At 35.4% G+C, this 14,301-nt stretch overlaps 1 protein-coding gene across 2 annotated transcripts; it reads left to right on the forward strand.

Annotated features, from left to right (window-relative positions):
• The first annotated feature begins 204 nt into the window (after positions 1–204).
• On the forward strand, positions 205–13,505 carry LOC129891986 (probable sugar phosphate/phosphate translocator At1g06470). Of its 2 annotated transcripts, none has more exons than XM_055967500.1 (13): positions 205–374; positions 1,247–1,964; positions 2,074–2,243; positions 5,192–5,277; positions 5,600–5,649; positions 6,320–6,387; positions 8,748–8,848; positions 8,986–8,998; positions 10,339–10,523; positions 10,727–10,813; positions 11,272–11,366; positions 12,056–12,212; positions 13,006–13,505. In XM_055967500.1, exons 2-12 carry the CDS (start codon positions 1,483–1,485, stop codon positions 12,174–12,176), a joined length of 1,458 nt encoding a protein of 485 aa, XP_055823475.1. In that variant the 5' UTR covers positions 205–374; positions 1,247–1,482; the 3' UTR covers positions 12,177–12,212; positions 13,006–13,505. The 2 variants fall into 2 exon arrangements, with proteins under 2 accessions (XP_055823475.1, XP_055823474.1); XM_055967499.1 differs by having other exon boundaries at positions 13,045–13,505.
• Positions 13,506–14,301: the final 796 nt, after the last annotated feature.

Consider the following 14,301-nt stretch of genomic DNA (forward strand, 5'->3'; position numbering starts at 1 on the left):
CATTTCTCCCCAACACTTTTTCCATCTATTACTATCTCTCCTCAAACCCATTATTATATCCAATTTCTCGAACCTCCTTAATAAAAATACTTACTTTCTTAAACTCCACAGTAAGAAAAAAATAAATAAATTGATATAAAGAGAGTATTTAAAAACATTTTACAGCTTAGTAAAGTGATTCAACCAATTGTGAGCTGTCGGCATTAGTTGATTTTCCTTCAATTTTACCTACCGTAACAGACGAAAAGAATAAACCCCCTAAACCAAACGCTTATTTTTTTTTCTTTCTTTCTACTCAAAGGAATTCCTAGATCAGATCTTCTATGCTGGTTTTCTTCTACACCATTTGAATCTATTAACTCAAACAAGCTCAGGTCAGTTTTGGTTTGTCTTTTATCAATGCTTTTACTAGTTAATTTCTTGATTCTTCAATAGCATTTACTCTTCTTGATTGATTCAACTTTCTTTTGGGTTATTTTTTTTCGAATCTATAGACCTGTAATAGAAAGGAGGTTCTTTTGTTTTCCCCTTTTTCTTGAAAATTTGATTGCATAGAATTCAAAATTGTGATTTTTTTTGTTTTTTTGGGAGATTTCCTTAATTCTTGTTTTGGGATTTGAGTTAAATTTCAAGTTGCTTTAATGCAGATTGTTGAGCTTATTATGGCCACCAGTGAAGCTCAGCTCAGTTTTAGTCTATCTTTTCTTAACGCTTTTACTAGTTGCTTTCTTGATTATTAGATAGCATTTACTCTTCTTGATTGATTCAACTTTCTTTTGGGGGTTTTCGAATCTATAGACCTGCTATAGAAATGGGGTTCTTTTGTTTTACCCCTTTTCTTGAAAATTTGATCCCATAGGATTCAAAGTTGTGATTTTTACTGTTTCTTGGGTTAGATTTTGGGAGATTTTCTTAATTCTTGTTTTGGGATTTGAGTTAAATTTCAAGTTGCTTTAATGCAGATTGTTGAGCTTATTTTGGCTACCAGTGAAGCTCAGCTCAGTTTTAGTCTACTTTTCTCAATGCTTTTTACTAGTTGCTTTCTTGCATTTACTCTTCTTGATTGATTCAACTTTCTTATTGTTTTTTTTCCCCTGAATCTATAGACCTGCAATAGAAATGGGGTTATTTTCTTTTCCCCTTTCTTGAAAATTTGATTCCATAAGATTCAAAGTTGTGATTTTTACTGTTTCTTTTTGTGTGATTTTGGGAGATTTGGGTGAAATTTCAAGTTGCTTTAATGCAGATTATTGAATTTATTCTGGACACTAGTTAATTGGATTCAAGAGCTCAGTGGTGGTTTCAATCACTTCTTAGGTGTGTTTTATCAGAAATAATAGTGTCAATTTGAAGTTCTAAAGGGTTCACTACAATTAGTCTGGTCAAAGATAACTGGAAAATATCGTGCTATATAGACAACTGGGCGGATTTGCTTGGTTGTCAATGGGAGATAGATGGCTTTGATTGTGGAGGAAAAAGGAGATGATAGAGAGTGAATTGACTATAGAGAAGGTTGAGGAGGGTGCAAGCGACAACTTTCGGAGGGCGCCTTCTTTCTCGGGCTGGTGTGATGATAATGACCCCATCCATTCAGCTGAACTAGGGAATGTTCGTACACTCACTGACGACTTTGACTTTGAACTGCCTCTAGCTAATAAAAATGGTGTAGGAAATGGATCTGTAGTCTTAGATACACAAAATTGTAACTTTAAGCAGAGGATGAAGGGTGGTCGTGATTTAGCTGTTGCATCTACTGGGAACGGAAAAGATAGATATGTCCCATTTGATGTGGAGAATGGTCCTAGAAGTAATCAAACATATTCAAATGTGCGCGGGGAAGGATCTACACTGGACCACCACGATGCATCACAAACAATTTCAGAGAATGTTGTTTCCGTTGCTGATGTGCTGAAGACACTGTTCTTAGTACTTGTATGGTACACATTCAGTACATTCCTGACATTGTAAGTCTACTTGGTCATGAGCTTATGATTTCACCAAGTAATTTGTTTCTTCTCATCCGTATTGAAGCTTTGGACACGTTGGTGCTTATCATGCATTCATCTGGTCCAGGTATAATAAAACTCTTCTAGGGGATCATCTAGGGAGATTCCCTGCTCCTTTACTGATGAATACATTCCACTTTGCCATGCAAGCCATTTTGTCCAAAGGCATTACTTGGTTCTGGTCCCGAAAATTTCAACCCACTGTAATGATGACTTGGAGAGATTATTTTTTGAGAGGTAACTATGATTTTCATATCCTTTTGCTTTAAGCTATACTCAGATACATGTTATCTTTATTTCATGCGTTATTTTGGATTTTCAACAGATTGTGCATTGTCTTCTGCTATATGATTACAAATAACTTTATTGTCTGTATAGTTTGCCTGTAGGGTTCATTATTGGGAAGACAAACTGCATGGTTCTTGCATAGTTCTGTTACCTTTCTCAAAAAATGATCCTTGCATAATTCTATGTTCCCAGTTAGTACACCTTTTTCTCTTATGGCTTCAACTAGCAACCCATTTAACACAAACCCACACCTTTCTTTTTCTTTTTTTCTTTTTAGTTGTAAAAACAACAGGAAATAAGTGCTGAGATCTGTACGATGTCGAATGACTAGTAACACCTATCTATGATCTAAGGAGTCAATAAAGTCCAACAAGTGTCAGACTAACTTACAGCTATCATGCACCTCAAAAAGATAAAGACGGTTAACACCTAAGCTTTATAGAATGAACCTAGAGTTCCTCTCCTTCCATCCTATCCATATTCGATACAATGCACAATTACAACATTCCATAGGACTTTGAGCTGCTTTGGTTTCTTCAGGCCTCTCTTGTTGATGACCTCCTTTAGGATGAGTCCGACTCTGATACTAATGATAAGAAATGACCTTGGAAACTAACTCAACTCCAAAAGCTGGCTGATAATGTGGAGATTGTCCAAGACCATATAATGCTATCAATTATAAGCTTTTAGATGTAATGGTTACACACTTCAACATGATATTAGAGAAAGACATGTCTTGGGTTCGAGTCTCACTGCAATCCTTTATCAAAAAGAATTTTCATGTGCTTGACTCATAAAAAAAATCAAGCCTCACGTGGGGCATGTTGAAGATATAATAAAATACATAAACGTGTGTTCTATCTAATAACTTAAACTTTTAGATGAGATGATTGCATACTTCAACATGGTATCGGACACAGAGAAATAAAGAATTTTAGAGGCCTACATGAACCAGTGGCACCCAAAGCTGCTTTTGTGCGTTGAAACATATTTTCTTTCTCTAACATCATAGGGTTTTAAATGAAATGGTCATACAACTTCAACAAGCTGGATGTTCCTTGATTTATTCATGTGGATCAGGAGGCGTTAAGCCATATCTATGATAACTAATACAACTACCAAAATCACAATTGCTACTTTTTCCCCATTAGAAGATCAACGTGTCATCAATAAATAGAACATGACACTATTACTACATTTCCTGCATTAGTCCTACTTTAAATCTAGAAATCCATCTTTATTTGTTGATACCTTTGGCATCTGACTTTGTCTTTTCATTACTATTTATTACTAGTATAAATAAGTTATAAGAAAATGAAACTTGACCTAATTCAATTCCAAAAGTTAGATCATGAAGTGGTGATAGCTCAGGACTGACCATTTAAGGAGTCCAAATGCCCCATCCTCGGCCAATGTGGAAATTTTGACGCTCCCTGTTGGACATCTGGAGCGTGAACAATATAACATGAGGGGCAACATCGGGTTAACCAATAATTGTGATGGGTCTTTAATGCCATGATAAGCAAATGTCTTTGGACCTAACTCGACCTCAAAGGCTAGCTTATGAGTTGAGGATTACCCAAGGCTATATAAGGAGACCAAGTTCCATCCACTTCCGATGTGGTAGTTTTAACACCTCTATGCACGCCCAAGCCTTCCAACTGGAGCGTGAACAGAGCATCCAGAAGTTCTTGGTTCGAGTCTCACCGCCACCATTACAACAACAACAACATACCCAGTGTAATCCCACAAGTGGGGTCCGACGAGGGTTAAATTGTACGCAGACCTTACCTCTACCTCATAGAGATAGATGAGCTGTTTCTGATAGACCCTCAACTTAAATAAAGTCGGCCAAACAGTTTGAAAAAGGGATACTGATATGGAAGCAATAACAACAACAAAATAATGTGAAATGGAGAGTAATACATAACAAACAGGACAAAGAACAGCAACGACAACAATATAATGCAACAATCGATGCACAAAGAAAACACTAATGATAGCCGATATCAAAGATCAAAAAATTAAAAAAACACCAGTGTAATCTCACCATCACCATTAGTAAATAAAATTTCACGTGCTTGGTCAGATTAACGCGTGAGGGGGAGTGTTGAAGATATAATTCAGTAATTTAATGTGTATTCTCTCAAACAGCTTAATTTTTTAGATGAGATGATCACAAACTTCAACAATAAAAAAGGCGCCGGGTGGTCGCTCCAGCTCAATTAAACCTTCTGAGCTATCATATATTATGATAGCTAATCTGACTGAAGAAGTTCAGAAGTTTGGCCACTCAATTCATCTATTGTCAAAGCCCATATTATTCATTATATTCAAAAGGAAGGACCAAATTTCTTTGCTATATGCTTTCTCCTTGTATAACTTACACATTATCCCTGCTCATTTCTGATTCCATCTCAATTCTCAAGTACTCATTTGCAATTAATGAGTCATCTATAATTACATTCCCTGTGCAAAGGCATTTTGGCAAGTCACATCATTTTCCTGATGAACTTTTTTCAATCTCCATTCAACACCATCACTTATAATTTTATGTATATACCTTGATAAGCTGATAGGAACATAATCTTTCTGCTTTTTCGTAACTTTTTGGTTAAAGCAACAGATATTTCATTCATCTGTTTGTATTGCAATCCTGAGATTTTGTTACTTATGGTATCATCTGAACTTCAATGATTGTTCAATTTGTCACATCTACTTCAAGTAACACTACTTGTTCTTCGCTTATTGGAGGCATTTGATCTTATGCCTTTTATTTGCACCTGTTTTTTGAAGTCTAAAGCATTACTTATAGACTTTGGCCTCCAATAGTTTCCTGCTAATTTTTATTAACTTTTCTGACAACTAATGCTACAGATGGCCTTTGCCTTTCACAGTTGTTCCCACAGCTCTCAGTACGGCAATGGATGTCAACCTCAGCAATGCGTCCCTTGTTTTCATATCAGTGACATTTGCTACTATGGTGTGTATTCGTTCTCCCTCTAAATTTTATATACCAATCAATATGATGGTCAGCAAATTTATTAAGAAAATTGAGTCACTGGACAATTTAAAAAGGATTCTCACAACCCAACATTCCTTTGGGTCTGTAGAAACACTTATACCTCCTGAAATTTTAGCAACAGTTTGTGAGAATGCAACCCTATAACAATAATTTTCAAAGACTTGAAGGGAGAGTGAGTGAAACGATCTTCTACTTTTACTTGTAAAAAAGAATAATCCTCTAATTTCTTTCATTTTCCTCCATAAATTCTTGATTCCTAAACACAAGTTTATCATTGCAGTGCAAATCTGCAGCACCGATCTTTCTCCTACTCTTTGCTTTTGCTTTCAGGTACTGCTTTTAATCATTGCTTTATTTCTCATTGAATCTTTACTATGTGTAGTAGATGCATGTCCTATTGAATTATTCATCAATGTGCATTGTAACTACTCGATCTGTCTTATTTGACATTCAACTTCTTTTAGTCTGCTTCAAAAAAATGACACATTTTCTATATTTTGAAGTGCTCTTTAACTGTAGATTTTTCAGTTTACCCGCAATTACACGCTGTTATAGCGATAGAAATGTTATGACTTGTTTGAGACAATAATTTCTTAGGGTAATTTGGTATGTGCCAGACCAAATCAAACACTGCCATATAAGTAATGGAGGGAGTAGCCTTTTTGGCATATAAGGACCCTTCAATATTTTGGCCGGCCTTTTCTTGTCCAGTTAGAAAAATTCTATGTAGTCCCTCTTTGAAGCTCAGTCAGATCCATGACCTTAAAGGAAGCAGGATACAATCATCACTAAGTGATTTTCAATTAGTCCCTCTTTAGGGATACATATACTGAGAAATGAAGCCTTTTTCCCGTCCATTGCATACTTGATCCTTCAAGGATTAAATTTATCATCCATCTCTTGTGAATGATTTCATTTGCTATCTCTTAGAAATATGAGTTCTTATTTGAATATATGGGGTCTACCGGCTTGTTTTTAACCTCAGAACTTTTTTTGAAAGGTTGGAGTCTCCAAGTTTGAAGCTCCTTGGGATCATGTTGATTATTTCTATTGGGGTATTATTAACAGGTATCCTATACACTTATTAGCATATCGCTTGTGTTGTTGTTTCTTGCATTTTTTAATTTTATTTTTGGGTAATATCGGTTGTGCACACACTAGGTCTATGTTGCTTGGACTTTTCAAAAATGTCAATGGGTGCATGTCGGCTATGACTCATATATTTAGCCTGCCTGGCCATTGGTCATGTTAATAGAAGTAAGGCCAATGATATATAGATGAACCCCATATTCAGGGAAAGAAAACTCAGTTAGACAGGTCACCGTGCGTCAATTTCCGGTGACTTTCTAGGGTTTTTTGTGTCAACCCCATATTTGTCTGTGTTTGTGTAGCACCGTGCCATCTTTCCGGTGACTATTTTCTTATATCTAATTTGAGTAGCAAGGTGCCATCTTTCCAGTGGCTACTTTTTCATATTTAATTTGTGTAGTACCGTTTCATCTTTTCCTGTGACTACTTTCTTATAGCTAATTTGTGTAGTACCGTGCCATTTTTTCGGTGACTACTTTCTTATTTGTGTAGGATCGTGTCATCATTCTGACCCTATCCATATACTCTTTTTTAGTAGGGTTGTGCTGGTAATTCGACCCTATCCATTAAATCCTTTTTTCAGTAGGGTCTTGCCATCATTCCGACCCTACCCATATAATTTTATTTCTCAGATTGTGACCACTTTCCGCCATCAAATCTAATAATCCGGCGCATGAGTATGTTTCGGCCATTTTTACAGTGACTTTCTTGTTTAAGATCGACTCATCTCTTGATTTCGAGACGATCCATATATTTTATATAGATTTCGAGCACTTCCCAGCGAGCATTGCATTGTTTCCGACGGATCTGAGTTTTTCGGCAGTGTTTTCTTTATGTTTCAGATTACTTTTGCCAAAAAAAGAAGAAGGATATACTCAGATATTTGGACTGGATTAAAGTGATGTTTTCTCTCCCGTGGCTAAAATAGCATATGTCCCTTTTTCTATCTATGGTTGTTGTTCTCCATTGGCCTTTTAATCAGTTGGACATTAAGAATGTTTTTCTCCACGAGGATATCGAGGAAGAGGTCTATATGGAGCAACCACCTGATTTTATTGTTCAGGGGGAGTCTCTAGTAGCCTTGCTTGTCGATTGTGAAACAGTCTTCTCAAGCTTGGTTTGAAAAGTTCAACACTGCAATTCAGGAATTTATCACCTTGTGTTTTATTGACATTTTGCATCCAATCTAGTATTTCATGAGAAGACCAAGCACATTGAGATTGACTTGCATTATACATCAAATTCAGTATTTCATGAGAAGACTAAACACATTGAGATTGACTGTCAATTTTATAAAGTCAAGTCATCAGCTTGAAGATATCTTTACCAAGTCCCTCACCGGTCCTCGTATTAATTACATTTGCAACAAGCTAGGTGCATATGATTTGTATGCACCAGCTTGAGGGGAGTGTTAGAATAAGAATAAGAATAAGAATATACAATCCTACTTAGAATAGGAATAGGAATAGGAATAGTAGTAGGAATAGAAATAGTAAATAGTATCCTACTTGGTAAAGGATTGTATTGTAGTGTCTATAAATAAGGTCTCTGTGTAATAATGTATATACACAATTCAATAATATTTTTCTCGTATATTTTTCACAGATACTATGTTGAACAAGAAAGGAAAGGTACATTATACAAGTGTTGAAAATGCTGAGGATAGTGATAGGGTAGTGGCTCCACAAGGTAGTGTGAAGAAATAGGTTAAAACCATTCACAGTATTTCTGCAAGGTGAAATCAATTGAAAGGAGCACTTCTAGAACCACTAATGCAAAGAGTACAAAAAAATCATAACAAATGAGATGAAAAGAGTAATTGCACCCAAGGGTGTGGCCTAGTGATCAATGAAGTGGGTGCAAACCTTGGAGACCCAGGTTCAAATTGCAGTAGAAGCAAAAATACTTGGTGATTTCTTTGTGTCTGCATCCCTTGGAGAGTTGAGTTACTTGGTAATTGTGTTGGTGGGAGGTAGCAGGTGGAATAGCCGAGATGCGTGCCAGCTAGTCTGGACACCATTGTTATTACAAATAAAGGAGATGAAAAGAGTAATTTTAGAGAAATGTTATGACTTATTAATCATTAGTATAAACATTGAATGTAGATAAAAGAAAACCAAGAAAAATGGAACTCACGCAGCATAGATGAATTTATTAGAAAATGTCGAATTAATTTGTGTTATTCTCTTCAAAACTATCGCCGTCCATTTTCTTTACCTCGTTATTTTCAGTTTTTTTGAGTGCTTAGCTAACTCTATTATGTTGTGACTAATTCTGTTGTCTGTAGATCAGATATGTGTTCAGTAAGCACATCTGACCTTTATTGATTGATAATACAGTTGCAAAGGAAACGGAGTTTGAGTTTTGGGGGTTTATCTTTGTTATGCTAGCTGCTGTTATGTCTGGGTTCCGCTGGACTATGACTCAGATACTTCTGCAGGTAGGATCACAAAAAATTTTAAAAGTGATTTTTTAGAAGTATTTTCATCATCACACTTGTGCTCACTTCGTCTATTTTGTGTTCATTCTCCTGTACTCCATCCAACGGGTGCGTGCTGACAAAAAACTGTCATAAAGAAAGAAATCTACGGTAAGGACCATCAGCAAATTGTAGCAAATTTCAAAGCTCTGAAAATGAATTTGTTCATAGAGTATTTCTGTTAATTAATACTGTTTGTTTTGTCAGAGTTTGTTTTAACCCTAGTCTGGCCAAATTTGATTGTTAATCAAGTTTTTGTTTTGATAGTTTTAAGTTATGGTAAGCAACATATATTACAGGCGGAATTCATAGATAGCCTCAACTTGCCACCAACTGCCAAGTGTACACCTAAATATACACCTTAACTATGCAGTGATTAGATAGACACCTTCCTGGCAAAACTTTCTCTTGACCCTCAAGATGACATGGCGAAACACATTTCTTTCAGTTGAATTTGATTACATGAAGCTCCTTAAAATATAACTAAGTACTTAGATTGCAAGTTTAATGATGTAACTCACGAGGCGAATGTGGAAGGGAGGATGGATACACAAGTCATCTCCAAAAGAGGGAGTTTCAAGTATCTTGGGTCAATAATTCAAGAAAATAGGAGATTAATGATGATGTTACACATCGTATTGATACGGGATGGATGAAATTGAGGCTTGCATCCAGTGTCTTATGCGATAAGAAAGTGTTGTCTAGTATTGCCGCAGGAGTTAGACAAGTTATTTTGGTTCCAAGACTCGCGTCCTTACTACTTACTATTTTGTTAAATGTTTTGATCTGCAGTTTGCCCAATCCCATAAGAACATTTCATAAGCTTGTGAGAAAGTTCAAACTAATGTAGTGGTCTATTGATGCCCCATCCACACACCTTTCCAAGGAATGCAAGAAGTGCTTAGTCTTTTTTCTCGGCACTTATGGGAACTGTAAACAAAGATAAGCAGTACATTGGGGTTATTAAAATGTTAAGCCGGATAAAAGTGAGTACCCTACAAAGAGCAAGTTTCTACTCATCTAATCTATAAGGCATTCTCTGAGTTGCACGATTCCCGAACTACTCCTTTTGTCTTAATTTATGTGACACTCTTTGCTTTTTAATCAGTCCCAAAAAAATGACACTTGCCTATATTTAGTAACAATTTAACTTTAAAATTCTCATTTATCCTTGACAAGATAATTTATAGCCATAAAAATATCAGTGGCTCGTTTCAGACCACAAATTTCAATTTTTTTTTTCATTCTTAAACTTCGTGTCCAGTCAAATACCTTCACATAAATTGGAACAACGGGGGTATATGTTTTGTGTTTCTTTTTGTCGAAGTCATGTTTACTTTAAAGAAAAGTAGCTAGTTGGAATTTAATATAGTGAAACTTGTCCTTTGATATGTTAACTATGTAGCTTGTACATACAATGCATATGACAACACTTTCTTCGGTTATTTCAGGTTTAAAAAATCCACTTACATTAATGAGCTACGTTACTCCAGTAATGGCTCTTTCAACTGCTATGCTGTCTCTTATTTTTGATCCATGGCAAGAGTTTGGAAGCAGCAGTTACTTCGATAGCTCATGGCACATAACTAGAAGTTGTTTGCTGATGCTTTTTGGTGGAACCTTGGCTTTCTTTATGGTATGCATATATCTAACTCAACATCAATCAGTTCAACTTGTTGTCCAACATTCTAGTGTTAGATTTCTTTTACTGTCTCTTTTTCTTCTGCAGAAATTGGTTGTCTACTAAAATACCAGAATACCTAGAAGCAATAGACAAATTTAATAAACCTTCCATGCGCGTATTGCAAATAATTTTCTCTCTGTTTTTTTTTCTTCCAGGTGTTGACGGAATATATTCTTGTCTCTGTTACTAGTGCAGTAACAGTGACAATAGCAGGAGTCGTAAAGGAGGCTGTCACTATCGTGGTATAAGCTAAAAACCAAGTTATCTATATGTCTTTCTTAAGTAAAGTAATGTAACTAACTAATCAAAGAAAAAAGAGCACACAAGCAATGTAGCTGAATAACTGGTTTAGTTGTTCACATTTCATCAGTTCTCTGATAGCAGTTTACTCTATGGAATTTGTAAGTTGTTTCTTTGTTGATGAACATTAGGATTTTTAATTAAAAAGTTTGAAATGTCTTCCCCATGCCCGGTGAGTGGTTATGTAGGATGTAACTGCAATTTTTCACCTACAAATGCTTTTATTGCTCAGAGACTTCATTTCCCAAAATATCTTCACTTTAAGCCACCGCATATCTTCTATCGCATTAGACTGATATAAAATCAGTTTTCACTAGTTAAAAAGTTTCTCTGGTTTTTGGAATCTGTTGTTGCTTCAGTTTCTAAAACTAATTGGTAATTATGTCGGTGATATTTTCAGGTTGCCGTGTTTTACTTCCATGATAAATTTACCTGGGTGAAAGGGGTCGGTCTCATGACAATAATGCTTGGTGTGAGTTTGTTTAATTGGTACAAGTAAGTATTTGAGCTCTCATATTTTCGCGAGAAGTTATCATGTGATTATTGTCTCCCAACTGCTGTTAAGATTAGATAAATTTTCTCTTTAACAACCTACTGTGGATGTCATCCTTTAATTTTTGGACACCGCTTTGCAGTTAATTTCAACTTATCTAGTATTTGTACTAGCTCTTCAATATTTCTTTCATAGCATGACTAGGGTTTTACAGGAAACATGCTGCGATGTATTTCACTTGAGCGACAACGTCTAGTCAAACTGTACTTGTTAATAACTGGTCTTGCAAATCGTTAATAGTATAGGGTTGTCATGAGAACTATATTGTAAGTTAAATTGACATAATAGTTGATCCGTGCTTATTTTTTAGATTAAATGTTCCTTTCTGCAAAACTAGTGGAGCAAGGGGTTGTAAAAGGAAATAGTTACTCAAAAATGGTGATTTTATTGGGGACTTGGAGTATCTACTTTTGTATTACCCCCAGCTGCTAGGTCTGTTTCGTTGGCCTGTTATCACTTGCTGAATCTGTTATTGTACTTGATGTTTACAGAATCCATCGTGTTACATCATAAGACAGACAACTTTTTGTGATCCTCAAGAAAATGTTTGTGACTATGTGACCAAAAAGGTTTTGCATTGTTAGATGGTTTATGCTAGACATTAAATTTGTTTTCCGCTTCTGCTTTTCAGATACGACAAATTACAGAAAGGTGATCTAAGTGAAGATGAAATGTCACGATCCTCAACACAAAATGCAGCTGCAAAGTATGTTATTCTTGAAGAATTTGAAGATCAAGATGATGGTCCTTGAAGTTCTAATATCACATTATCTGCATTTGCAAACCTAGTAAGCTTCTTAACTATAACGCTCTGATGCTCTTTGTATGTTGCATACGATGGAGGAAATGCTTTTCATTGTCGTAGCTTATTATGAACTTCAACATAATATTCTTTTTTGTTTATCATTCATTCCTACCATTAGCTATTACTATCATCCAACACAATTATCAGTCACTACATCAACAACTGTGGCTAACCACTACCCTCGGCCACTATCACCTTTAGCTACTACCCACAACCAACACCATCAACTAACATCATCTCCCATCGGCACCCCCAACCAACCACCGTTGGCCATCACTACCACCACCAATCGTCAGATAATTTTTATTTAGTTGATATATTAATTAGATCAATTTGGTATTTTATTTGAATTTTGTGTCTACTAGTTTTTAAATAAAGAAAAGTTTTATACATTGAGATAGTAATCTTAATTATTTGGTATCTAGATCTTAATGCAACATCTTAATATTCAGATGTATATTAGATATGATTCTTAATAAAAACAAATGAGGCCTCTGCTTTGGTCAGACTGATTGCTAATTGTTACTTAATTTTCATTGTAGTATATGTGTGATGTAGTTAGTCAACATTTTTTATATTTCCTGAGCTATATCTATCTTTTCTCGTCTCACAAGACATACCATAATAGTTGGTGGAGGAAATTGGATACAAATCCTATTTGCTTTGTTTCTTTTTATGTACTTGCTCAACTTTCATCAATGCTTGTTATGCTACTAAACTATGGGTAGACATTTACGAGTCAATCTAAGATAACTTGTAATCTGCATTACACACAGATTTGACCGACAACTGTTTGATTGTGATATGATTGTTAGATGACTGCTGGCAATGCTGATAGTTTCAAGAGAGAATGAGTTGCCATATTTGAATTAATACCATATAGGACGAAAGTGGCAGGCATCGATTGGTTGGTTTTCGGCTTGAGCCTGCACTGGACAGCCTTTGATCAGTTTTCTGATGAAAGAAAGAAGCTTTTTCATTCATCATTATTGTTGGTAAAAAAGATTGATCAGTTTCCATACATAATTCTGAGGTCCTCATTTTTGTTAACACAGATTTTCGACATTGTTCTTGTTGTATTTGTCAATGAAATTTTCATCCTCATTTATTCAAGTATTTTTCGAGGTCTATCTCCTCATCGTTGTAATATGACCTTAGTACATGTCGATTATAGATCTTTAGTTTACTTGTAAAACAGGTTTGCCATTGTATTTTAGACGGGTTTTTGCCTTGATTTCAAGGAAGTTTGTTTAACTGATCTCGTTTATCCTGTCAATTTTTTTTGTCATCATGAATTAAATAGTATTATGAAATATTGAAGAAAACATTGTTCATTTAAGGACCTCACTATGAAGCTCTCTGCTCTTACCCGTAAAACCATATGTAATATACACCACAGATACCTTCAGAAAGTTGGTTGGAGTTTGCACTTAAAAAAGCCAATACGATACAATATATATTACATATAAGTAAAAGAATAATTGACTTTATATATATACAGTAAAAACTTCCAACAGAAGGGGTTCGTTACGCGCCCCTTAGTGACACCTATTGCTTGTGTTATCCAAATATATATTGGCAGAATGTGTTCAATCTAGTTATATTTGAAGCAAGGTTGTAAAACTTATGTTCATCTCTTGAGTGAAATCAGGTTGAGCGATCTACTATAAGATACGGTTCTAGAGGAAGATGCAAATACAGAAGAGAGTTTCATATCCCAAGTAGAACACAGAATTAATGCTCAGCATTTTAAGCAAATAATCTGGTCAATTACCATATACATTATAGGATTCTTTGACTTGTTAATTGCTTGTCCAAGGAACAAAATGTTATACGGTAGTACAAGAAAGGTTAATATTTTAATATACCAAAACCAAAATTTCAACTAGGCTCATTTTTAAAATTCTAGTCAAAGATCATCATGTAGCAATATATTCTTTGCACATGACATCATAGCATTGACAAAGACAACTTCTTGAGTTCTATACAACAAACTTCCAGCTGGCGGTTATCCAAGTTGTGAAAACTAGGTGCATGTTGCTTTCTTGATCATATTGTAAGTTATCTAAAGT

The sequence above is a fragment of the Solanum dulcamara genome, chromosome 6 (genome assembly GCF_947179165.1).
Source record: "Solanum dulcamara chromosome 6, daSolDulc1.2, whole genome shotgun sequence".
Taxonomy (NCBI): domain Eukaryota; kingdom Viridiplantae; phylum Streptophyta; class Magnoliopsida; order Solanales; family Solanaceae; genus Solanum; species Solanum dulcamara.